Source organism: Diabrotica virgifera, chromosome 9 (assembly GCF_917563875.1).
Source record: "Diabrotica virgifera virgifera chromosome 9, PGI_DIABVI_V3a".
Taxonomy (NCBI): Eukaryota; Metazoa; Arthropoda; class Insecta; order Coleoptera; family Chrysomelidae; genus Diabrotica; species Diabrotica virgifera.
The window spans coordinates 67,971,823-67,999,515 of NC_065451.1; the positions used below are offsets into that span (position 1 = coordinate 67,971,823).

At 33.8% G+C, this 27,693-nt stretch overlaps 1 protein-coding gene across 1 annotated transcript in view; it reads left to right on the forward strand.

The window, feature by feature from the left end:
- The window catches only part of LOC126892873 (aspartate--tRNA ligase, mitochondrial), a 77,459-nt gene that overhangs the window by 18,907 nt on the left and 30,859 nt on the right, over positions 1 to 27,693 (forward strand). The window contains exons 3-5 of the mRNA XM_050662692.1: positions 3,234 to 3,377; positions 8,741 to 8,962; positions 16,872 to 17,228. Of these exons, the coding sequence (XP_050518649.1) occupies positions 3,234 to 3,377; positions 8,741 to 8,962; positions 16,872 to 17,228 (723 nt within the window). The remainder of the gene's footprint in view (positions 1 to 3,233; positions 3,378 to 8,740; positions 8,963 to 16,871; positions 17,229 to 27,693) is intronic.

The window sequence follows — 27,693 nt, forward strand, 5'->3', positions numbered from 1 at the left end:
ATCAGGAAAAACACAACTTTTGGTAAACCGATTCTTCCGGTTCAGGAGCTCGATCTCATACATCAAAAAAAGAATCCATATACCTTTGGTTGAAATCGGACTTTTTGTTAAAAAGTTATAGTGATATTAGTCACATATGTATCGTCGCCATTATGAATACCCGCCATTTTTGTAAAAGGAAAAATCTGTCATGGCCTCATATCTAATTTTGAACCTTTGTATGTGTAGTATATGTGGTCCAAATTATATGCGTCTATCATTAAATGCACAATTCTTATAATATTTGTACGAATTTTCCGCATTACAAAAAGATGCACGCAGAAACCAATGAACCCCCCAAATAAAAGAATTACTGATCCAAACCAAGTGTAATCAATTCTTTATATCATTTGACAGAAAAAACCTAAATCATTTTTTTTTGTCCGAATGACAAGTAATCTCCATGCATCTTCCTCTTGCAGTTTCCATAGTATCTTTCTCTCGAAAAGTATCTTCTTAGTATCTTTCCTCCTTAAGTTGCGCTCCATATTTTTTGTCATTACCCAGGTCTCACAACCATAAGATCTAATGGTACTAAAGTTATTAGAATAAATCAATACTTTTTGAGTTATTAAAGATCAAAGATTTTAATTTTTCGTGAAAAAATGCATGCTTAAAGCGGCTTTTCGTAAATCACTTAAATAGTGTAAGTTTTTATAAAAAAGTTATCATTACCAAAATTAAAGCTTTGAAAAACCTTTTATTATTAATTCAAAGTGAGTTATAATAGTTAAATAAATGTATTTTTTTTTGGCGAGAACTCAAATCTAATTATTCAAGCCTAATTAACAGGAAAACGATGCATTTTATAAAATATACTTAATATATATTTGTCAAAGTACTCAGAAATACTTATTAAATGAGCACCGAAAGAAGTTGATATCAAAATTAAGCAAGTGAACATGAAAATAATAGGACCCTTTCAAATTTTTAGAAAAAAGTGAAAAATAAAACGAACGCCATTTCTACAAAAATTAAAATCTTTTGTAATCCCTGTAATACTTTCTTTACTTTAGCATAAGTAATGACCTTAAACATTCTGACCGATTTAGAATGAATATTTTTAAAAAATATATATCTGATTTAAAAAAAAAATCAAAATTTTTCAAATTTTTGTAAATTTTGGAGTATAAATTTTGATGCTATCAACTTCTTCTGGAGCTCATTTGATAGGTATTTCTAAGTACTTTGGCAAATATTTAGTAAGTATTATAAAATGCATCGCTTTCCCGTTATTTAAGATTAGATCCTTGGATTTGAATATGTACTCGCAGAAAAAAATATACATTCAATTACCTATAACTTACTTTAAATTAACATTAAATGGTTTCTCAAGTAAGGAATTTATTACATTTTTTATTAGCTTCAATTTTAGTGATGAAAACTTTTTTGTAAAAACTTACAGTTTTAGAGTTATTTATGAAAAATCGCTTTAAAGCATGCATTTTTTTTTCACAAAAATTAAAATATTTAATATTTAATAACTCAAAAAGTATTGATTTATTTTAATAACGTTATATAACAAATTTTGCTTAGAATTTGTCCCTCTCTCGATTTATGGGGTTATCACTCACCAATTTTTGTGAAAATGAATGGAGGTTCACCGAAATCGAAGATCATATATGATTTTTACCTTCAGTGACTGCACTATAGAAAGAAAATTGCAATTCAATAATTGAAATGCGTGTATTTTGCGAGCTTATAAATTATCAAACGATATGTAGTCGCCAAATAATTAATCTAATTCATTTTAAGTAAAATTATTTCTTAATCCGGGAAGATGGGTTGGTTGTCTTGCGAAGGGGTTCTAGCTTCATAATCGAAATGCGCGTGATTTAACAGTTTATTCTTAGAATATAAGCTATACGAATTAAACTTCTATTAACTTTTTTGTAAAAACTTACAGTTTTTCAGTCATTTATGAAATACCGCTTTATAACATGCATTTTTTTCACGAATAAATTAAAATCTTTAATCTTTCATAACTCAAAAAGTATTAACTTATTTTAATAACTTTATATAACAAATTTTGCTTATAATTTGTGCTTCTATCGATTTGTGAAGTTATTTTTGATATAATAAGTTTCTCCCCCGAGAAGGGGTGGCATCCATCCTCAGGGTAAAGGCGCAAGGTGGCACCATGTCACCTTTGTTTCTTGAGGTTTCCTTTAACCATTCACCAATTTTCGTGAAAATCGATAAAGGTTCACCGAAATTGAAGGTAATAGTTTATTTTTACCTTCAGTGACTGCACTATATAAAAGGAATTACAATTTAATGATCTAAATGCGCGTATTTTGGAAGCTCATAAATTATAAAATGATCTGTAGTTGCCAAATAATTAATTGAATGCATTTTAAGTATAACTCTATCTTAAGCCGGGAAGAAGGGGTGGTTTTCTTGCGAAGGGGTTGCAGCTCAATAATCGAAATGCGCGTGATTTAAGAGTTTATTCTTAGAATATAAAACCTATACAAATTATATCCGCGATTCGATATATTTTAATTTTTCTCAGCATGTTTCTCTAAGTTAAATCAATTAAAGGGTTGTTTGGGGGTGAAGGGGATGAGCTCAAAAATCGAAACTATATGATTTCAAGAGCTCATAAATAGCTCGTAATTCTGCCGCAAAAACCGATTCAATATCCCTATTTTTAAGTAGTGGGGGGGCTGACTCAGCCCCCCCCCTCACTAAAATATTAAATTCCTGCTCAGTGTAACGAGGTCAAAAATTTTAATTTGCGGAATATGAAAGCTCATAAATCAGGGCTATTTGTTTTTTAATATTTGCAAGTGGGGGGGGGGGGCAGCTCAACACGGGTGTTCTTTTGGCGGCCATATACTTTGTTTTTTTTTTAATTATTTTAAACCCTGTTTTTAGTATCTTGGGATCAATTTCCTTGAACACCTCCCTTAGTTGTTGCTTGCTTCTACTAAAAGATACCTACATCATCTGCAGATGCAGTAATTTGTACCGATTTGGTATTTATATGGCCGGTTACATTAGTTTTTCTGAGGACTGCCTCAAGAACTAGGTTGAATAGCATGATTGATAGTGCGTCTCCCTGTCTCACTCCCACATTGTGTCAAATAGGGGAGGCAGTTCTCCATATACTCAAATTGTGGCTTTTGTACCTACAACGCCATTTATATGAGGCTGATTATATTTGTATTATTTGTATATCTAATTTTTAGGATACAGAGACGCAAAAATTGCTTGAAAATATACCATTGGAATCAGTATTAAAAATTGAGGGCACAGTTATGGCTCGACCAATAAATATGATCAACAAAAATCAACCAACAGGTGAAATAGAAGTATTAATAAATAGATTTAAGGTAATTTTTTTAATTATTTGTGATTAATACTAATTAAACCCTATTCCACGAACATACGACTGTTGTGGATTATCTGGACAACGAATATTTTACTGTGCAAATTATGAAGAACGAAAGTAAATTGCAAAATACATTGTTGTTTATTGGAACAATTATTAGAGCCATTAACTTTCACACTTCTTATGTTGCACACTAAAATATTCGTTGTCGCCATAATCCAAGACAGTCGTATATTCGTGGAATAGCCCATACAATCGAAATTATTATAAAAATAAAATAAAAATTCCATTATTCAGTTGCAATGCGAAGGCAAAACAATCTTATTCTTCACTTAGAATACGGAGCGCGGTCCAGCACTCTGAATCGACGATTTTCGACTCTGTTGGAGTCTCATCGGAGAGACGTAGGCCTGCTACTCCATACTCTAAGTGACCAACACCGAGAGTTTATCCCCCACACCTCAACTGACGTGAATGGACTAGGTGACTAGCGTCATCTGGCAATTGAAAGATGAAGTAGTTTTCAATCCTAATAGCAACATTATTAATATTCGAAAAATATTAAAATATTACTAAAAGATTTTTAAATTGAAAACTTATTGGTCCATTTCCTGGGTAACACCTCCATGACTTCTAAAATTTGCAAGCCAGATGGATGCTGAAGCGAAGAAGACAAGAGGGAATTCAAAAAACTTACAATTCACGACCCCGTCTGTTCAGCTGGTAAATTCCAACAGAAAATGGACCTAAGTTACTCAAAAGAAGTAACGACCAATATTAAAATAAAATAAAAATTCCATTTTTATTCAGTTGCAATGCGAAGGCAAAACAATCTTATTTTTCACTTAGAATACGGAGCGCAGTTCCGCAGCGGAAATTATTATATTTAAGTATAGGGTGGAACGCCAAGTATAGGTAAAATCCAAGTTTTTGTAAATAGATGTCTACGTAAAATTCTAAAGGTATATTGGCCCAATACCATAACAAATGTAGCACTATGGTGGAAAACCAAACAAGAACCCATCAGAACAACAATAAAGAGGAAAAGATGGAACTGGCTGGAACACACCCTGAGGAAAGAAAATGCAGACATAACAAAACAGGCACTCAAATGGAATGCAGTTGGACGAAGAAGCAGAGGACGCCCGACCAAAACATGGAGGAGTACCATTGAAGAAGACTACAATAGTATGAAGAAAACCTGGGGAGAAATAGCAACCATGGCCAGAAATAGAGGAGAATGGAGAAGCTTCGTGGATGCCTTATGCTCCTTCATGGAGTAACAGGATTGGATATATATAGGGTGAAAGGCACTTATGGAATAAAATTATTTCTGTCCTTGTTTTATAAAATTATAAAAAACTCTGAGACCCGTCGATTTTTATATGTAAATTTGCGCGTTCTAAACATAAACCTAAATGTGCAGGGTGATTCACACAAGCCTAGCATAGCCCATAAGCTTTATTTTTAATGGAACACCCTGCATATTTTTATATTTTTAAAACCTCCTTCAACCTGATTTCAACGAACTATATCATGTGGGTTGTATTGTGAACAATACAGGTTAAAATTTGAAATTATAAAGTATGGAAACCACTTCTGGAATAAAAGTGTTTGGGTCTTTATTTTAAAAAATAATAAAAAACGCTAGGATAAGTCAATTTTTAAATTTAAATGTGAGCTTTTAAAACAAAAATTTAAATGTATAGTATATTATATTTTAAGTAGTTACTCCAAAAATAAATTACGAAAATGTAAAAAACTATAATTTTTCTTTTTTTTACTTATATTACGTTGCTAAAGATTTTATAGTTGGATCTTTTAATGTTTACTAGCAGCACTAAACCGTTCTAAAATTTTGGAGCACATAATGGTTAAAAGAGCTATTTGATACTTATTCATTTTCCTATACATTTGTACTGCTTTAACAGCATCTAGCAAATCTAGCTGATCATCTAGTATACAAGTCTTTTAACCGACATTTCGCAATAACTTGTCATGAATAGTCAGTCCATTTACTCACGGTTTTTGCTCCGAATAGAAAAACCGCTTGGCTTGACATGAAACTTGACATACACATAGCTAACATGCCAAAGAAAAAAAGTGATATTGTGCCGATGTTTGATTTTGCCCTGGAGAGAGTGCCACACCTTCGGGGTTGAAAAAACATACGTTTAAAATAAGTGCGGAAAGAGATAAAATGATTAATTCTACGTTTTGTTCTATTCGCGGTGTGCAAGTACTTGGAAGGGAAACGAGAAATGACCGTGCGTGAGTCGTGGAGAAATATTGCAACTATCTTTAATAATTCATATTGTCAATTGAAATTGTGAAATTGACATATATTTCATACCTTCTGTCATTGAAGCAGAAAAATTATATATTGCTCCACAATATTGATATGATATGCAATTATTATATAAAGGTAAATTTAATTAATTGTATTTTACTTGCAGTACTGCATTTTAATAACTAATTTTATTTACTACATACAATTGTTTACTTTTGCATAACATAACCTGCATCTTATTTTTTTCTTCTTATTATTTTTTTGGAGTATGGCCTTGACAATTATTCAGCAACCAGGACTAATATAATTGGCCAATATAATTAAAAGTGCGAATAAAAGTACAGAGCGTAGAAATAGAGGTCGCTTTGCCGAACTTGCACGGTCCCAATAGAGTTTTTTCATTAAGTCATTACTTTTCGAGTTATTTGCGAGTGAATATGTTGATTTTTCAACAAAAAAAAAACACGTTTTCAGACGGTTTTTCGCAAACAACTCAAAAATTAAGTATTTTATCGAAAAAATATTCTTAAGGTTTGTTCACTACGGAGAGCAATGGATTGTATCCTCGCCTAGTATCTATTGTTGTCGTCCCCCTTCGTATTTACTCAGTGTTTGTTGTACGTTTGCCGACAGTACGATACATTGATCGGAGTAAGGCTTGGTGCCTCGTAATGAACACAACTTTAGGAATAATATAGTGTATACAAAAGTAAAAAATGGTGTATGTATGAAGTATGTAGACCCAGTCTAAGCAGAGCTGGAGCTAATGAAAAGTAGATTCTTACTCGACAAATTCCAGAGCAAAAGCACACATCGGCACAATATCACTTTTTTTCTTTGACATGTTAGCTACGTGTACGCCAAAGTTCATGTCAATCGAAGCATATTTAAAAAAGGTAAGAAGAATGACAGAAAATTATCGTAGTATATGCATTCAATCCGCAATTCCCAAACTCTTTGATAGTTTGGTAGCTAAGCAGCTGTCGTGGGTGTGCAGGGGTCTGATTTCTGAATCTCAGCACGGTTTTTGCAGACAAAAATCTACAGTAACGAATCTAGTTTGCTACCAATCTGATCTCTTAAAGCATATGAAAGATCGTAAGCAGATTGGTGCTATTTATACGGATTTCAGTAAGGCATTTGATCGTGTTGATCACCAAATTCTCCTTAATAAATTGGCGTCCATAGGTTTTCATGTCCCATTTTGTTGAGTGGGTTAAAAGCTTTTTATCTGGTCGTACTCAACGAGTTAAAGTTGGTGGTCTTTTTTCTGATATTAAAACTGTAAGTTCTGGTGTTCCACAGGGTGGGCATACGTCTCCCCTGTTTTTGACTTATTTGTTAATGATATCGTTAATTGCTTCTTATATAGTAAATGTTTAATGCTGGCTGATGATGTAAAATTTTGGCGAGTTGTGAATGATATTGAGGATCAGAAACTTTTACAGGCTGATATGGATCGCTTATTTGATTGGTGCATTTGCAATAATCTTGAGTTATGTGTTGAGAAGTGTTGTTATATTAGTTTTTCCCGTAAGTTAAACAGAATTCATACTGCTTATCACATAGACAGTAAACCTCTTAGATATGTCTCGTCTATTAGAGATATAGGTGTTATCATGGATGAAAAGCTTTTATTTGTCGAACATATCAATTCATTATCCGTAAAAGCTTCTAAATTACTTGGATTTGTTAAAAGAAACTCTAAATACTTCTCTATTGATGCTGTTAGGTTAATCTATTGTTGTCTAGTCAGATCTATATTAGAATATTGTTCGGTAGTTTGGTCTCCGTACCATCAAATTCATATTGACACTATTGAAAAAGTCCAACATAAGTTCCTAAAATACTGTGCTTATAAAACTCAGACTTATATTGAGAACCATGATTACACTGGGATTGAGCAACGTTTATCATTAGCTCCCCTTAGTGTTAGGCGTGATATTTCGGGAGGTGTCTTTGTTTTCAAAATCATTAATGGACTTATTGATTGTCCCAGTTTGTTGGATAGTATAAGATTTAATGTTCCATATCCAGGTTTACGCTACAATGTTACCTTTAACACGGCCTTTCACAGAACATCCTACGGTAGTAACATGCCTTTAGATAGATATATGTGCTTCCTTAACGGTGTTGATATGGATCTGTTTAATATAAGCCTGGGCCAACTGAGGAGATCTCTTGCCATGTGATAATTAGGTTTCATCTTGCAATGTTGTTGTATTTTATTATTGTATTTGTGTTTTGTATAATTTTATTGATTTGTTTCAGTTACATGTGTACATTTTATATTTTATTTTTCTAATTTTAAGGTTTGGAATTTCTTGCCTGGTGATTTTTCAAGCCTATTATATTTTAATGAATGATTGTACCTAATTTTTTTATTGTGTTTATTGTATTTTTACTGTTAATGGGGTTTTCCCGTGGGTAAATAAATAAATAAATAAGCTCTTCTTTAAAATCCAAAGGTTCTTTAAAATCCGGTTTTGCAATATTTTACCGTGAGTAAATGGAGTATAAGGCCCATCGGTGGGTACAAATAAAAAAAAAACGAATATTTCTTGAATCATACCAAAATAATTAACAGCTTCTAAGCAAAATTTGCTTGCAAAGATTTATTACCAAATTGAGGGAATAATTAGAACATGGAATATAAAATGCCGTTGGAGATAACTGCTTAGTTTAGCTTGAAGGCGGTTGTATTTTCCTGACATATTGGACAGAAGACAAAACAAAAAACTGTTTGATTGGAAAATCATAAATTAACCATTCTCTTTTTTCTTTGTCTCCGTTAGTCCTATTTGATTTATTTAATATTTTACATTTTTTTTAATTACTGCTTAAATAATTCAATATTAATTAATGCATTTGAGCGGGACGCGGGCCCTAGGCGGCCGCCTAGTCCGCCTAATGGTTATTCCGGCTCTGTTCATAGCAGGTGTTATTTTAAATATTTGCAGATATCTTGGCAACCGACACTTCCTCTTGATATGCATTATTTTCTGGTTTTGAATTTTGACAGTTATTTTCTACTTTTAATAATTTATTTAGATAAATGTGTTGAAATTTTGCAGGTACTTAACAAAGCTAAAGAAAATTTGCCTTTCAATATTAGAGAATTTCAAAAAGCAAAAGAGCCTTTGAGGATGCAGTATAGATACCTAGATCTTAGGTTTTCACAAATGCAACGAAATCTGAGGTTTAGATCGAATTTATTTATGAAAATGAGGGAGTTTTTGTGCAATAACAATTTTGTAGATGTAGAAACACCAACGTTGTTTAAAGCAACCCCAGGGGTAAGTACGTAAAACATTACTCTATTTAGTAACAGAAATATATCGAAAAAAGACACTTAGAAATAGAATATACCGACTAATTTTTTTTTCATTTCTACTGCAAAAAACCTTTTTTATTCGATCCTATATATTTTTCTAAGTTTAAATGTATTTTTTTAAAATTTCTCCTAATGGGTCGGAAATTATAATTAACAAATAACTTATAAAAAAAAAACGGAATCGCTTCGAATAAATTTTTGAAGTTATACTTCTTTACGATCGAGAGTGATATTTTATAATGCCGGGCGCATGCGCACACAGACAGTATGTAGTTCGTTGCTAATCTTTCAAGGTATGTATGTATTAGCGCTGTCAGCGCAAATAAGTCATTAATAGGATATCGATGGCTCAGAAGCCAATCGGTGTAAGTCAGTAAATCTTTAAAATGAGATAATAAGATGTTTGTGAAAATAGTTGCAGAAAAATAATGAGTCATTAGAAATAAATAAACCGTCTTTATTTATGATAATATAGGTACTCTATTAATAAATACAAACAAGGAAACTAAAAAACTTTCATTATTTTTGAAAAATAACCGCTTTTCACCAAAAATATTGACTTACGTGAAATGTCCACCGAAAATAAAAAACAATTAAATATTCTTATGACTTAACTTAAACAGCTACACGAAACAGAACAACAACTGAGTACATATTGTTTAATCGATGTATTTTTCAGCATCTGATAATAATTCTGAATCGTTTTCCCTTGCTGAGGCAGCTCTCGTTTGGTTTATTGTCGGCAACTTTCTGTTGAATGAGTGATAATGTGGTGAAATAAATTTCAAGAGATCAAACATGTGTTTCTTTTTAATTTGCTTCACTGGCCTACGCTCAGAATACAAAAGATCTTGAACTATATTAGACAAAATTTGTGGCCTTCCCTTTGATGACGGTTTTGAAATATCAATTTCATCAAATTCAACTCATTCCTGCAATGTTTGTTTATAAAATATAGAGTTTGGTTTATTCTTGCTGAACTGTAACCATTTTATTTGTAACCAGTTCACTTTTTGACCATTTATATCAATTTTTCTGTTGGTAATACGATCCTCCAATTTTTTGTTGATAAAAACTCTTCTCTCTTCATTTCAGCTCTAGAAACGCAATTTTTGTTTTTAGAATTTTTTACAATATCCACCCAGTCACTTAGACCCTAAATAAATTCTTTTTTTTTGCTTTTTCTTCAATCATACCAAAATCAGCATCATTTGGAAGATAGCTGTGTCCTGATACAAGAAATTTGTGATCAACATAATCAACTTTCAAATAAGGTCTTACACAAGGTTGTGGAGAGCTAAGGATAATTTTATATTTCGATTCTGCCCTGTACAACAATCGGAATACATGATTTCATGATTATGTGTTTATGTTTAGAAGCATTTTGCTTAAGGTGCTTTACAAGGCATGTTGCTATTTCCTGGGACCCTGTATAACCCTCAGTTTCATTCCACATGTACATAAAACCCTTATTGGTATTAAAACTATAAACGCCCAGGCTGTAAACATACATGTCCAGTTTGTAATAAGCCACTGACACACTCAATTTTGGAAAAGGAAGTGCCTTTTCTAGATCAAACAGAAAAACATAATTTTCTTCACTTGCCTTCAATTTTTATAATGGCTTACTTACAATTATTATAATGACTTACTTAATCTGACTTCTGAAAATATTAAAAAATTAATTTATTAATTATATCATAATGACTTACTTAATCTGACTTCTGAAAATATTAGAAAATTAATTTGAAGGTGGATCATATACCGCCATCTATCAAAGAAAATCTAAATTAGTGACATATGTGTATAAACAACTGAAATATTTGACCATTTTATTTGTGTTACGTCTCCTAACTCATTTTTAGGAAGAATGTGACTTACACCGTTTGACTTCTGAAGCATCCATATATTAGTGCTTTTAGTAAATGTATTATTTATTATAATTTTTGTGTCTTTGGATTTGTCTTCCTCGGGAATAAGATATTTTATAATAATAGTAAGTATATTAAAGTATTTTTGTATACTTCACTTTTGGTCTATTAAATTTGTCAATATGTATGAGAAATCTTGTAACCTGTCAAAGCAAAAGGGGCATAGCGCAGTGGTAGAGCGTGTGACCGGAGATCGAGAGGTTCCGGGTTCAAATCCCGGACGATTCGTATTTTTTTTTTTTTATTATTTTTGGCATCGTTTTAATAAAAAACTTTTTAAAAGTGGTAGGTAAGAAAGTTAGTTTAATATTTAAATAAAATACAAATAACCTGTTAAGTATATTAATTTCATTGAAATCATAATAATAGAAGTATAACTTCTTATTCTTTTTTTATGCGTATCTCATCGAAATAAATATTTCCTTCTTCCTTGGTCATTTTTTAAAAAAATCCTTTTTTTAGTTATTTGCAATTTTTTATTGACAAAAAAATCCTTAATTAGTAATTTTTTGGACTTGATTTTATAAAAAACTGCTAAAAGTGCAATTCTACAAAATCCAGTGCTTAACAATTGATAGGATCACCTTAAAAATTGGTCATTTTTAATGTTTCCAATTTCCTAAGATAATAGCACTCCTAGAGACAGGCTATAAGATAATAGCACAATGCATACGTGGAAGACTGAACGAATACATGGAGGATACTGTGGGAGAGTACCAGGCAGGCTTTCGATCCAACCGTTCGGTAACAGCCAGATTTTCACGCTAAAAGAATTACAAGCAAATTGCTATGAGTACAAAACGACCCTGTATGCGCTGTTCGTAGATTTCAAACAGGCATATGATCGTATAAATAGAAAAGAAATGTACCGTGCTCTGAAACAACTACAAATCCCCAAAAAATTGATTAGCTTGATTGAAATGACGTTGGCAAAAACGAAAAGCGAAGTAGTGTGGAAAGACATCTCAGAGGACTTCGAAATCAAACAAGGACTCAGGCAGGGTGACTCGATGTCAACCACGTTGTTCAATCTTGTTCTTGAAGTAATAATGAGGAATTGCAGCATAAAAATGGAAGAAACCATATTTAAAAACGAACATCAATGTATTGCTTTTGCGGATGATCTAACAATATTAGCAAAATCAAAGAAAGAATTGAAAATAATTGTGACAAAGATAGAAAAAGAAGCAAATAGGTTTGGTCTAAAGATAAATGAAAAGAAAACTAAATACATGATAATGGGTGATACACAGCAAGACAATGAAAAGTTTATAAAAATACAAGGGGAGAAAGATTACATATACAGTTTTGACAGAGTGGAAGAGTTTACTTACCTTGGTGTGAAAGTAAAGGAAAATGGACATGAAGATAAAGAAATAGAATCCAGAATTACAAAAGGCAACCAGAAATACGGAATGCTGAGATCCTTAATGAAGTCGAAGTTTGTTTCAAGAAAAACAAAAGAAAGAATTTACAAGACAGTGATTAGAGCTATGGTTGTATATGGAGCTGAATTATGGGTTTTAAGAAAGGCAGATGAAGAAAGATTAGAAAGATGGGAGAGGGAAATTCTCCGATCAATTTACGGCGGCATAAATACACAAATGGGATGGAGAAGAAGGACAAATAAAGAGTTGGAAGAGCTGTATACGGAACCAAAAATCACCGCAATAATAAAGGCGCATAGAATAAGATGGCTGGGACATGTGCAAAGATTGGAAAACCATAGAATGACCAGGATGATATTGAACAGGAAACCAGTAGGGAAAAAAAGGAAAGGAAGACCCCGTAAAAGATGGTTTGACAGCGTCCAAGCAGATTTACGAGAATTAAAAATAGATAACTGGAGAAAAAAGGTATTAGACCGAAAAGAATGGAGAGGAGTGGTAAGAAAAGCGCAAGAGAAATTGTAACAGAAGAATGTGCCATGAATTGTAAAGTGAGAGCTATATATATGTATATATTTATATGATGTATTTTTTAAATAGACAAATTAATATTGTATATTTTAGATATGTATAGTAAAAAAAATGTAATGGTGTTTTTCACGCCCAGGGCCTACATGGCCTGTTCAGCAAAATAAATAAATAAATAATTTCCTAAACCTGTTGTGCGATTTAAGTGATTTATTTAATATAGCCTTATTCTTTAACAATATCGCTATAATAATATCGTTGTTAGACTGGTAAATTGTCATTGTATACCAGGTGAACCAATTAAACTGTGATTTTTTCTCAAAGTTCACCACACCCTGTGGAACATTCTAGCATTTATAAAATACTGAAATTGAAACGCAACTATAGCCTCATGTTTTCTTAACAATCTGTTTTTTTATTCATTCTCTTATGTTGGATAATAAAAAAGTTAGGTACTGTAACAACTAGCCTTTTTTTTTCATCAATACAGGGTGTTTTTAAATAAGTGCGACAAACTTAGAGGGGTAATTATGCATGAAAAAATATTTACAGTTTGCTTTATAAACGTATGTCCGCAAATGCTTCGTTTCCAAGATAGGAAGTGTTGAAATTTTTCTTACAAACTGACAATTTATTTATTGATCTTAAATCTGTTGAGATATGCAACTGAAATTTGGTGGGTTTTAAGAGGTAGTTATTGCGCATTAAATGCAAAGTAGAGCAATAAATAAATCGTCAGTTTGTAAGAAAATATTCAACATCCCGTATCTCGTAAACGAAGCATTTGCGGCCATATGTTTATCAAGCAAACGGTCAATATTTTTTCATGCAGAATTACCCCTTAAGGTTTGTCGCACTTCTTTAGAAGTTTTTAGAGCAATTTTTACATAATTTTTTAGAGCAATAAGAAGAGGAAAACTTCCTTTTTAGTTATATTTCTAAAATTTTAGTTTTTCATGTTTTTTTTCTCATTTAGTACAAAAAATCAAAGAAAAAATAAATAGATTGAAAGGTGCAGTTGAGTCCGGGAATCTTTACCCGTGCGTCATCATTTAAAGCATACGAAATAAGTCGATGATAAGTCGGAAATTGAAATTTACTAAACGCAACAGCAAGTCACTTACTGTCACTTGCTGTTGCGTTTAGTAAATTTCAATTTCCGACTTATCATAAGGCTTATTTCGTATGCTTTAAATAATGACGTACGGGTAAAGATTCCCGGACTCAACTGTAATACGAGGTCCTGTATGATTATTTCTTCTTCTTCTTCTTCCTCTTTATAAGCAATTCTGCTTGTTCATTGGCGGATTGATACCTCTGTGGAAGAACGTCACTACATCTTTTGCGCGGTCGGCCGATACTTCTACTGATTGGTGATTTATCTCGTGCTATTTTTACCACACGTGTCTCCCCCATTCTAGTTATGTGGTTGTTCCATTATTTTTTTTTCTATTTAGTGTCCATTCGTTTATACACTACAGTTACATTGTCTTCTAATATCTTCGCTCCTCTTTGGATCTCTCAGTGATTTCCTGTAATTCTTCTCAGCACTCTCATCTCTGCCGTTTCCAGTAGTCTTTGTGTTTGTATGATTATTTAATTATAATAATTATATGATAAAATTTTATTAGGATCTTCAAAAATGAAAAATGAGGATAACGTATACATATTACATATATAAACTATAATTCTATTTAGTAATGTTAATTAAAGTATAAATGTTTATGGCTGAAATTTGCTTAAAACCCTTAAACAAATTATTGTACAAAATTTTTAAGAAAATTATAACTTCAAACGGGTATAACTTTAATACAAATAAAGATAAAGTAATTTAACTAACTCTGTTTGGAAGACTATACATAAAGCTTTGCAATGAGACTTTGTAAAGCTCATTTGCATGAGTAGAAGCAGAGTTACGTTCGAAAAATACTTATTTTGCAATTTGTAATTTGCATTGTCCACTAATTTTACAAGATCTTGAGTGCTAATTATTGGAATTAAGTTTTTTCGCCATTAACGAATTTTCGAAGTAAGAACGCCATTTTCTTTGTTTTTTATTAAGGAACAAATTTTTTTTTTTTGAACAAATTTTATTTCAAACAATTTTGTTTCTTAAAATAAAAATGTACCATTTTTATTCAGTTGCAATGTGAAGGCAAAACAATCTTACTTTTCAATTAGAATACGGAGTGCAATCCAGCTCTCTGAATCGCGATTTTTGATTCTTATTGGAATCTCATCGGAGAGAGCGCAGGCTTGTTCTCCATATCCTAACTGACCAGCACCGAGAGCTTTTCCCACACATTGCAACTTAAACAAATAGGGTAGGTGACTAGCGTCATCTGGCAAATGAAAGATAAAATTTTTCAATCCTAATAGCAACATTAATAATATTGAAAATATTACTAAAAGATTTTTAAATTGAAAAACCTATTGGTACACTTTCCTGGTGACACCTCCAAGGCTTCTACAATTTGCAAGCCAAATGGATGCTGCAGTGAAGACAAAGGGAAGGAATTCTACACTATGCAATTTACATCCCTGTCTGCAGCTTGGTAAAGTTCCAACGGAACTGCACCTAGTTACTCTACGGAGTAATACGACTATAAAATAAAAATGTATACCATTTTTATTCAGTTGCAATGCGAAGGCAAAACAATCGTACTTTTCAATTAGAATACGGAGTGCAATCCAGCTTTCTGAATCGCGATTTTCGATTCTTATTGGAATCTCATCGGAGAGAGCGCAGGCTTGCTCTCCATATCCTAACTGACCAGCACCGAGAGCTTTTCCCACACATTGCAACTGAAACAAATAGGGTAGGTGACTAGCGTCATCTGGCAAATGAAAGATGAAGTTTTTCAATCCTAATAGCAACATTAATAATATGAAAATATTATTGATAATATGAAAATATTGAAAATATTACTAAAAGATTTTTACATTGAAAAACTTATTGGTACACTTTCCTGGTGACACCTCCAACGCTTCTACAATTTGCAAGCCAAATGGATGCAGCAGTGAAGACAAAGGGAAGAATTTCTACACTATGCAATTCACATCCCCGTCTGCAGCTTGGTAAAGTTACAACGGAAAATGCACCTAGTTACTCTACGGAGTAATACGACTATAAAATAAAAATGTATACCATTTTTATTCAGTTGCAATGCAAAGGCAAAACAATCTTACTTTTCAATTAGAATACGGAGTGCAATCCAGCTCTCTGAATCGCGATTTTCGATTCTTATTGGAATCTCATCGGGGAGAGCGCAGGCTTGTTCTCCATATCCTAACTGACCAGCACCGAGAGCTTTTGCCACACATTGCAACTGAAACAAATAGGGTAGGTGACTAGCGTCATCTGGCAATTGAAAGATGAAGTTTTTCAATCCTAATAGCAACATTAATAATTTTGTTTCTCTTTTAGTTTATGAGCTAGAGCTTTCTAAACAATTTATAAACAATTAAATTGTTTATAACAATATTTGACCACTCGGATCGAAAGCCATCTTCGAAATTCGTAATTAGCAGCCAAAAATACATAAAAAACCGTTGAGTTTGCCCATCAGAACTGAAAAGACCACGGAGACCTCTATTTGGCGTCTAGGCGCCTATTGTGAAATATGTTTTAAATATTTTTAATGTTTATTTATTCAGGTTTAATTTGCAATAACTTTTTTGTTGATTTACATTTTTTAATTGAGAAAATCTCATTTTAAAGAGGAAGTATTTTCAAGAAAGTCGTCTGTTGAACTTGTGCATCTACTCGTACAAAATAGTTTTTTTTTTGTTAAGTGTTAATAAACCATTACCCAATAAAAATTTCGATACTTACGAGATGACGCCTTTTCTATTAATTTCTCCGGATATTCCTGTCGAAAAATAAGGCGCAGCACTTTTTTTAGGTGCTTTTTCAGCTTCATTTACTGAGGTATAAATGATATATTTTGTAAAAATAAATCCGGTTATCAAAACTCAGGAAAGATTTTTACTTTTATTTATTTACCGTATGTTATATTAATAGGGAGCCCAGGAATTTATCGTACCGACCAGATTCCCAGGCCAGTTCTACTCATTGGTCCAAAGTCCACAACAGTTCAAACAAATGTTAATGGCCGGAGCTATCGATAGATACTTCCAAATAGCTAGGTGTTACAGAGACGAAGGTGCCAGATCAGATAGGCAACCAGAGTTCACACAATTAGACATAGAAATGTCCTTTACCAGCGATGAAGGAGTTATTAGGCTTATAGAGGAACTACTTCAGTATTGCTTGAGTAAGGAATTAGATATTGGAGATGAAGGATTTAAACGGATTTCTTATAATGAAGCGATGGAGAAGTACGGGTCGGACAAACCAGATGTTTCTTTTGACTTTGAAGTAAGTAAACAATAATCTACACTTATTCCAAGTGGTAAGCTTTTGATAATAATTGTAAAAGTAGTGATTTTGTAACAAGAGTATGTTGAGCTCCAATTACGTAGCCATAGAAGGTTTCTTATTTTCTCTTGTTAAGGTACGTTTCTCTTGTAGTCTGGGCAGATTATCGGAGAATAGGCCATTTTTAGGAAAATTTATTTACCAGAAATTTTATTGCTGGAATCGAATCTTATATTAATAATATAGGTATGCAAAGTCCGCAGATAGTGTGCTACTTTTTTTTATAAACAAAATGGTGCCCGAGAATCGTGTTTTTTTCAATTTTTGCTCTATAACTTCAAAGATTTTAACTTTACACCAAAAAAACCTAAATAAAAATTCACCGTAATTAAATTCTGCATAGATACGTGTTTTTCCCGATTTACTTCGACGAAAATTTTCCCCGGAGAATGCGAGTTTTTCCAACAAAATCTTTAATTTTCAACTAAAATTTTACGTAAGTAATTGTTTATCAATAATTAAATAACTTGGTAATATAAAAGCTCTTTTCGTATAGATTATAATTCCAGAAGCCAATGGAAATTGAATTAACAGTTTAGCAACAATTGAATTGTTAATTAAAAATTTACGGTCACTATAATTACCACAATAATTATGATACATAAGAATAACTATGATTTTTGTATAAAAAAACACTGTACCTATCTATTGTACTTTACAGAATTGAAATTGGACTGTTTAAGCGGCCTCAGGAATACTTTAAAATTATAAACATTTTTTTGGCTTATAAACAAATAGAATATTTCGGAAAATATTAAATTAAATTAAATCATGAGAATGGCATTGGAAAAAAAACGGCAGGACGCTTCTTTTAAAATAAAAAACGTTTAATTGTGATGAGTGATTCCTGGTATACAGCCGGTCAAAGTTGACCGGCTTTTACGGCAAAGTTATAAACAATAGGATCATAATTTTTGAATCATCACCTTTTTATTTCGGTCCCCTTTCTCCACACCAATTTTCATATCTTTAAAATACTCATAACATATATTATTATAATAAAAACTATCGATATTACGAGTGAAAATTGCCAAAAATAGCAAAATTCCAATCAAAAATTAGGTTAAAGAAAATGTAATCTCAAAGTTCAAAACACGTTAACAAAATCTATTTTCTCGGCTTCCCATGGAGCAATCTCCTTCATTCTTTTTTTGTTCCCTAATAACTCGAGTAGAGCCATCGAACTAAAGCATTATTAAATGTCAAAGTTGCTTTTGATTTTGTTATAATAAATTAATTTATTTATTATAACTAAAATTTTTAATTTGGTTAAATAAATATTGTTTAAATAGTTATACAGCTTTCAAATGAGAATATTTGTGTTTTTAACGTTAAAAGGTACACTTGTAGTAAGTTTATCCAAAAAAAGTCTACAACTGGAAAAAATATGTAGTTTTCTTTTCTTATAAATAAATTAATCTATTATAACAAAACAAAAGCAAGTTTGACATTTAATAATGCGTTAGTTAGATGGTTATACTCGAGTTACTTGAGAACAAAAAAAGAATGAAGAAGATTGCTCCATGGGAAGCCGAGAAAGAGCATTTTTTTAACGTATACCGATTTTGAACTTTGAGATTACATTTTCTCCAACCTAATTTTTGATTGGAATTTTGCTATTTTTGGCAATTTTCACACGTAAATGGATAGTTTTTATTATAATAATATATGTTATGAGTATTTTAAAGATATGAAAATTGGTGTGGAGAAAGAGGACCGAAATAACCAGATGATGGTTCGAAAATTATGATCCTATTGTTTATATCTTTGCTGTAAATGTCTGTCAACTTTGACCGGTTGTATCTCAGGAACCACTTATCACAATTCTTTTAAAAGAAGCGTTCTGCCGCTTTTTTTCCAATACCGTTTTCAAGATTTAATTTAATTTATTATTTCCCGAGATATATCCACCGTCATATCCACCCTTCAACAGATCCAGACGACATTAAAAAAGCATTGCTGGATCTCGGGCATACTGCACTGAACATCTCTAATATTAAGCAAAGAGGCACAAAGAAAGATCTGCCGCTATTTAATATAGAACTGGCTATTCACAGCAATAATAAAGATATATATGAGATCACGAAATTACTTAACACTATTGTCACAGTTGAGGCACCACATCCGAAGAGGGAACTACCTCAATGTCAAAGATGTCAACATTTTGGCCACACACACAATTATTGCCACAGGAGTCCGCGCTGCGTAAAATGCGTAGGAGATCACCTATCGTCTAAATGTCCAAAAGAAAAGAATATAAAAGATGTCCAATGTGTTAATTGTCGAGAAAATCATCCTGCAAGCTACAAGGGATGTTCTGTATACAAAGAACTGCAAAAGAAAAAATTTCCATCGCTTCGAGAAAAAAACGCAAGTCAACCACCTCGTGTTGCACATTCGTCAATCACTCAACCAAATATCAGTTATGCGAACATTGCTACAGGAAAAGATAATAAAAATACAACACAAATGAGACTACTCATGAAATAGAAACAGCAACTCCCCAACATATACAAAACAATTTGGAACTTGTGGTACATAAACTAATGGAAAGAATGGATAAGATGTTTGATCTAATAATGTCTCTGATATCTAAGCTTAACCTTCAACACTAAACTTAAGATGTGCTATTGGAATGCCAATGGCTTAACTAATCATTTTCATGAAGTAAAAGCTTTTATTTATTCTCATAATCTAGATGTTTTGTTTATTTCCGAAGCACACATGACTATTAAGAGTTATTTTAATATTCCCAAATATTCAACCTATGTAACTCAACATCCATTAGGAAAGGCCCATGGAGGTACGGCAATTATTATAAGAAATAATATTAAGCATCATGAAATAAACAAAATTAGCAGAGTTAACATTCAAGCCACATCAGTGTCGGTAGAAGATTCACAAGGTTCGATTATTTTATCTGTTGTTTACTGTCCACCGAATAAAATAATTAAAGCTGATCATTTTACTGAATACTTTGAGATACTCGGACACCGTTTCATTGCTGCTGGAGATTACAATGCCAAACATCACAAATGGAGCTCCAGAATCATAACCTCACGAGGGCGAGAATTATTAAAAAGTATTAATGAGAATCATTTAACTTCTCTCTCTACTGGACAGCCTACTTATTGGCCCACTGATAGACAAAAAATTCCTGATCTTATTGATTTCGCTATATTAAAAGGAATAACACACACCCATATCCAAATTTCTCCTTCTTTTGACCTATCATCGGATCATTCCCCTTTCTTCATAGACCTACTAAGCCAAATTCACAACTGTCCTAAACTTCTAACACTGTGTAATAAAAGAACAAACTGGGATAGGTATAGAGACGAAATAAAATCATCCATTAACCTAAACTTGCCTCTTAAAAGTGACAGGGACATAGAAAATGCAGTCACTCACTTAACTACAGTTATTCAGCAATCTGCTTGGTCGTCCACTCCAGAAATTACCTACACACACAACTCCGAGTCGTATTCTGCTCACATAAATACACTTATACTGGAAAAAAGAAATCTAAGAAAGAGGTGGCAGCTCACTAGGCACCCAGAAGATAAAACAAATTTTAATAGAGCTTGCAGATTACTCAAAAGAAACTTGATCCAACATAAAGACAATGGAATCAACAATTATTTAAAGAACCTCTCACCTTCAGATGATACGAATTATTCTCTGTGGAAACTAACACTTAAAGACAACGAACAAATGAATATGCCAATCAGGAAACCAAATGGCACATGGGCTAAAACTGACAACGATAAAGCTTATACTTTCGCAAATCATTTATGCGAGGTATTTCAACCGCATCAGAGGGAAGTCTCAGCTGAAGAAGAAGAAAGAAGATATTCATGAAGTCATAAACGCACCATATCAAATGGCTCCGCCTATTAAAATTTTCAAGAAATCTGAAGTAGAAGAAGTAATTGATAATCTGGAGAATAAGAAGTCACCTGGGTATGATATAATATCTAGTTTGGTACTAAAAAATCTATCCAACGAAGGTGTAAGCTTAATTACTTATATATTTAATTCAATATTAAAAACAGGTTACTTTCCACTCCAATGGAAAGTAGCTCAAATTGTTCTAATCCCAAAACCTAATAAGGATCACGCGGAAGTATCTTCATATCGTCCAATAAGCTTGTTGCCTATTATATCCAAAGTGTTCGAGCGGCTTTTCCTGAGAAGACTAGAGCCTATATTAGACAGCAACAATGTTTTACCTAATTATCAGTTTGGCTTTAGGAAACAACATGGTACCATCGAGCAAATTCATAGGGTAGTAAAAACTATCAGAAGTTCGCTCGAACACAAAAATTACTGTACAGCTGCATTCCTAGATGTCTCACAGGCATTCGACAAAGTTTGGCATGTAGGTCTTATCTCCAAGATTAAATCCATATTTCCTTATCCCGTAAGTTCACTATTAAGATCCTATCTGACAGATAGATTTTTTCAAGTCAAAAGAGGAGGGGAAATTACTAACCTGTTTCCAATATGTTCTGGAGTTCCACAAGGAAGCATATTAGGACCAACACTTTACTTAATATACACATCGGATCTTCCAACCACCATTAATACAACAATTGCTACATATGCGGATGACACAGTTATAATGGCTTCAAATCCTATAGCAACAGAAGCATCCGAGGTATTGCAAAATCATCTGACTGAACTAGAGAGCTGGCTTAAATTGTGGCGAGTACAAGTCAACAGTTTAAAATCCACACAAATAACATTTACTTTAAAAAAAGGTGACGCGCCTCCGGTTTCTATAAATAACACTCCACTACCAGTCAATACCGCCGTAAAATACCTGGGAATTCATTTAGATAGTAAACTTAATTGGGGCACCCACATCTGGAAGAAACGTCTTCAACTCGGCCTAATCTACAGGAAAATGTATTGGTACATGAGTAGGAAATCAAATCTTAGCCTGGAGAACAAAATTATGATTTATAAATGTATTTTAAAACCGGTGTGGCTATATGCAGCACAAATATGGGGAACAGCAAGTAATACCAACATTCAAAAACTTCAACGGTTCCAATCAAAAGTGTTGCGCCAGATCTGCAATGTCCCTTGGTATGTTACGAACCAGAGATTGCACCACGACCTACAGCTACCAACAGTTAGCGAAGCAATATCTGCTGTAAATTCTAGATACAAGACCAGACTATCCTGCCATCCAAATCCACTCGCCACGGACCTGCTCAACATTTCTCATGAAAGACGATTAAAAAGACCTGACCCTTTGGACCTCTAGTACATCCGGACATCAGAGCAACAACAGAGTGCAGTGTCATAGTGCAGTGAAATAATCATGTTTTAGTTTTAGTGATTTTTTAAACTTCTTTCGTATTTTTATTTTTATTCATGTTCCTTAGACTTTTAATAATCATATTTTTATTGTCTGAACTGTCCACTATACTAAATTTTATCTATGTATTATGTTCCAAGTAATAATGTAATTGTTATGTCTTATTTTAAAATTATAATGTTATATGTCTTACTGGGTGCTCGCCACTGGGCGGCTTCCATCTGTGTTATTTTTCAATAATTATATGTATTGCTTATTGTTTGTGATCAGACAGATTGCAATAAACGTTGGATGTTAAAAAAAAATTCCCGAGATATTCTATTTGTTTATAAGCCAAAAAATTGTTTATAATTTTAAAATATTCCTGAGGCCGCTTACATAGTTTAATTTCAATTCTATAAAGTACGTTAGATAGGTACTGTGTCTCTTAATACAAAAATCATAGTTATTCTTATATATCATAATTATTGTGGTTATTATAGCGACCGTAAATTTTTAATTAACAATTCACTTGTTGCTAAACTGTTTCTTCAATTTCCATCGGCTTCTGGAATTATAATCTAGACAAAAAGAGCTTTTATATTACCAAGTTATTTAATTATTGATAAACAATCACTTATCTAAAAATTTAGTTGAAAATTAAAGATTTTGTTGGAAAAACCCGCATTTTCTGGGGAAAATTATCGTCGAAGTAAATCGGGAAAAACACGTCTCTACATATGCAGAATTTAATTACGGTGAATTTTTATTTGGGTGTTTTCGGTGTAAAGTTAAAATCTTTGTAGTTATAGAGCAAAAATTGAAAAAAACACAATTTTCGGGAGCCATTTTGTTAATAAAAAAAGTAGCACACTACCCTGCGGACTTTGCATACCTATATTATTAATACATAAAATCATAGAGATTCGATTCCAGCAATAAAATTGCTGGTAAATACCTTTTCCTTGTATTTTGCTAATTAGCCCAGAGTATTGTTGAGCGACTTCGACTAGCTCTCTCAAGTACGTTCAAGCTACGTTCAAGGTACGTTGCCTACTTCTAGGCGATCTCTAGAAATGCTACCTTTGTCGACCTCCAAGCATCTGGTACATACCCCAGCGCATAACTTGCACGAAGTATTGTACACATTTGCTTGTACATTGCTTCTGTATCTTTTTGCAAAAGTACAGGATAAATCCCGTCCGTACCCGGTAATTTATATGGTTTGAATGAACTTACTACCCATTTTATTTTGTCTGGTGTCACCATTCTTTTGCAGCTCTCCAGCTTCCTCTAGTTTCACATTTCATGACAACTGGTCCTTCTTGCTGTAGACCTTCTGGTGTCATCACTCTTGTTACTGACCCAGGGAAGTGAACATTGAAGAGTTCCCTCTGCATCTCTTGACTGGTCTGTGTGTAGTCGCCTGACTCCAATCCTTTGGAGTCTAGCCACTGCTGCCATCTGTTCTATCTCCTCGCAGTGCTTTCTCCATGATTCTCTTTTGGCTTTCCTTAGGGCTTTGTTGTAATCAGTCAGAACCTTGCGATATTCGCTCCACTTGCCTGATCTTTTTGCAGAATTGAATTCTTTTCTCGTATCTCTTATTCTTTTAGCAAGTTCATTGTTCCACCAGGGCACTTCCCTGCGGTACTGCTTGCTGTTTCGGGACAGTTATCTTTATATGCTTCTGACTACATCCTGAAATGGTTCAGCAGCCATATCTAGCTCTATTGTGTTCCTTATCCTCTTTATAACCCCACGAAAACTGTATGTCAGGTCTACTATATTCGCTTCCCAGTCAATTTTCCTGGGGTTTCGATAAGTCTCTGTTCCATGCTCATAGCCCGTTAAGTTTATGTGTCTGTGGTCTGAAAAACTCGCATCATCAGACACATGCCAGTTCCTAACGATGATGCTTGCAAATGCAGTCGCCATCGTTATATCGATAACCTTCTTCCTATTTACAGTTACAAAGGTAGGTTTGTTGCCGACATTTAGTCAATTTCAGTTGCCGACATGTCTAAATTATATTCCATCATAAACTGTAGTAAGTATTCACTTCTTTCGTTGTTTCCGGTGCTCCACCAGCTGATATGATGCGAATTGCAGTCACAACCGATGATTATCTGCGATCCTTTGCCTCTGCAGTGCCTTATCAGCTTCTTCAATTCCCTTGGTGGTGGCGGGTTAGGATCATCATAGGGCAGCTAGGCTGATCCGAATCTCCTTCATTCTGCCTCCCTCTGTAACTTTTAGTTTTACTGCCGTCAGATCCCTGGAACAGAAATTAGTTAACGGCAGTACTTTGATGTTGCTTTTAGCTATTATGTAGGTTCTAGGTACTTCAGCGGATCTACTGTCATCATCATCATTTGGCTCTACAACTCTATGTGAGTCTTGGCTGCGTTTACTATTTCCCTCCATTGCTGTCGGTCCTGAGCACCTATTTCCCATTGCTGTACTCCCATTTTGCGTGGATTACTGGCTACTGCGCCCTTCCATCTCTTTCTTGGGCAACCAACTGACCTTTTGCCATCGGGCCTTTCCCAGAATGTGGCGTTCAGAAGTCTTTCGTCACTAGATCTTAGCACGAGACCCGCCCATCTTATTCGGTTTGCTTTAATGTACCGTACTAATTTTTCATCTCCATATACTGTCTGGAGTTCATCATTGTGTCTTCTTCTCCATTCTCCTGTTGTCTCTTCTCTGCAAGGCCCATAGATAGTCCGCAGTATCTTTCTTTCGAGTAAGTACCAGTAATTTTGTCGTTTCCCGCTGGTTCAGAGTCCATGTCTCGCTTCCATACGTTATTGTGGGACGAATTATTGTCTTGTATACTATTATTTTTGCTGGTCTTGAGAGTATTATTTATTTAAGTACGGTCATTAATGAGTAATATGCCCAGTTTCCTGTAATGATCCTGGCTGCCACGTCCTTTTCATATTTATTTTCAGATGTTTTGATCGCTACCAGGTACTTGAATTCTGTGATGGCTTCAAAGTTGTATTCATTAATTATTACGTTTTGTCTAACCCTTGGTCTTGGGTTCTTCGTAACCACCATGTACTTGGTCTTGTCCTCGTTGACCTTAAGACCAACTTCCTTGGCTCCATGCTCGAATAGGGTGAAAGCTTCTTTTGCATCTCTGGTGGATTGTGCAATTGTGTCCACGTCATCCGCAAAGGCCAATAGTATTTTTGATCCTTGGGCGGCAAATCCGTTTGTCAGTTGTGGCTGAGCTTTCCTTACTGCATGTTCCAGTGCGAAGTTAAACAACAGGGGAGCCAGAGGATCTCCTTGTGTAAGCCTGGTGTCAATGAGGAATTCCTCTGACGTGGTGCTGCCAATTCTGATCCGTGCGGAAGCGTTCTCCGTGCTCACCTGTGCTAATCGTACCAGCTTTCCAGGTACTCCCATTTCTACCATGGTCTCCCACAATGCTTCTATGCGAACAGAATCGTAAGCTTGTTTAAAGCCCAGGAAGATTTGGTGTACCTCGCGGTCGAATTCCCAGTTTTTTTCCAACACCTGGCGTAGGACGAAGATCTGGTCTATGGTCGACCTTCCCGGTCTGAATCCGCTTTGGTAGTCGCCTATTATTTCCTCTGCAGATCTACTGTAGAGAGGCCTTTTATTTCACCTTGGTTTACCATGAGTTCTTGGATGAAAGCAACATCAAACGTTTCCATCACCACAGCAAGTTCTGCCGAAGCTGCCTTGCCGTGCTGAAGGTTGGCTTGGGTCACTCTCACCTTTACCATCTGTCTCCCTCACGATCCTGAACGCTACCCTTCCCATCCCATAAAAAGGCCTTGAGTTGGGTCTGCTTCAAGGCACTAAGAGAGACCCTGTCGATCGAGTATTCAAGGATTTCTCATTGTCCCTCGATCTTCGGGCTTTTTACGTTTGTAAATACTCGGAGCCTTGTTATTCTGACCACCTTGTTTTGGTGATCCTAAAAGTGTATCAGCAGGTATCAATTGCTTACCAGGAGTATATTTAATATTATAGGAGTATTTCATAACTCCAAAGAGTACGGTAAGAGATGGGGGGCTTGCGGCTCGGTGTTAGTCACTCCACAGATCTCTTCTGGACGAGTGTATACAGGGTGAGGCAAATAAAGGGCCTATTAGAAATATCTCGAGAACTAAAGGTAATAGAATCATGAAAATTAGAATGAAGGGGTTTTGAAGAGTGATCTATTTAATGTAAATATTTGTATCTATTTGCTACTTCCGGTTATACCGGAAGTTGCTTATAACTTCATTTTTTTAAATGGGACACTCTATATATTTTTATTTTTGGATTTTCCTCGATGTCTTCTTTCTTATAATATGAGGTTTTGTAATGTTATACAGGGTAGTTTAAAAGATAATTACGTTTTTTTTTTATTAATTTCGCACAACTTTCACACGCTGTAGAATTGTAGTACTTTGACAACAAAAACTGTGTTTATGTTTAAATGATTTTTAATATTGTTTACTATCGTTAATAGTACATTCTTTCACGGTTTTTGCTCTAAATTTTAAAGAACCGCTTGGATTGACATGAAATTTGACACACGCATAGCTTACATGTCAAAGAAAAAAGTGATATTGTGCCGATGTGTGCTTTTGCCCTGGGGGTGACTTTCACTCCCTCTTGGGGGTGAAAAAATATATGTCCAAAATAAGCCCGGAAATGGGTAAACTGACTAATTTGAAGTAAATTTTGTTCTATAGATCGTTTTCGCCAAGTCAACACTTACACGAGTAATTTACGAGTGAATATGTTCATTTTTCAACAAAATAACCACATTTTTAGACGGTTTTTTGCAAATAACTCAGAAAGTATTTTGTCGAAAAAAAGTTCTTAGCAAAAATAAAGCCTGTAAAAAAGTAAAAAAAAATGGTGTACGCGTTAGGTCTCTGGACCTCGTAGAACCGGAGTTCATATTCATATTCACCAAATTTCAAATAGAATATTTCGGCGTGAAATATCAAAAAAAATAAGCACTTTTTGGGGAAAGCCAAGATAACTTTTTTAAAGTGTTTAAAAAAAGCTTTATTTCTGTTTTTATAAAAAGTTTCTAGCATTCAATTTAAGCAAGTTACG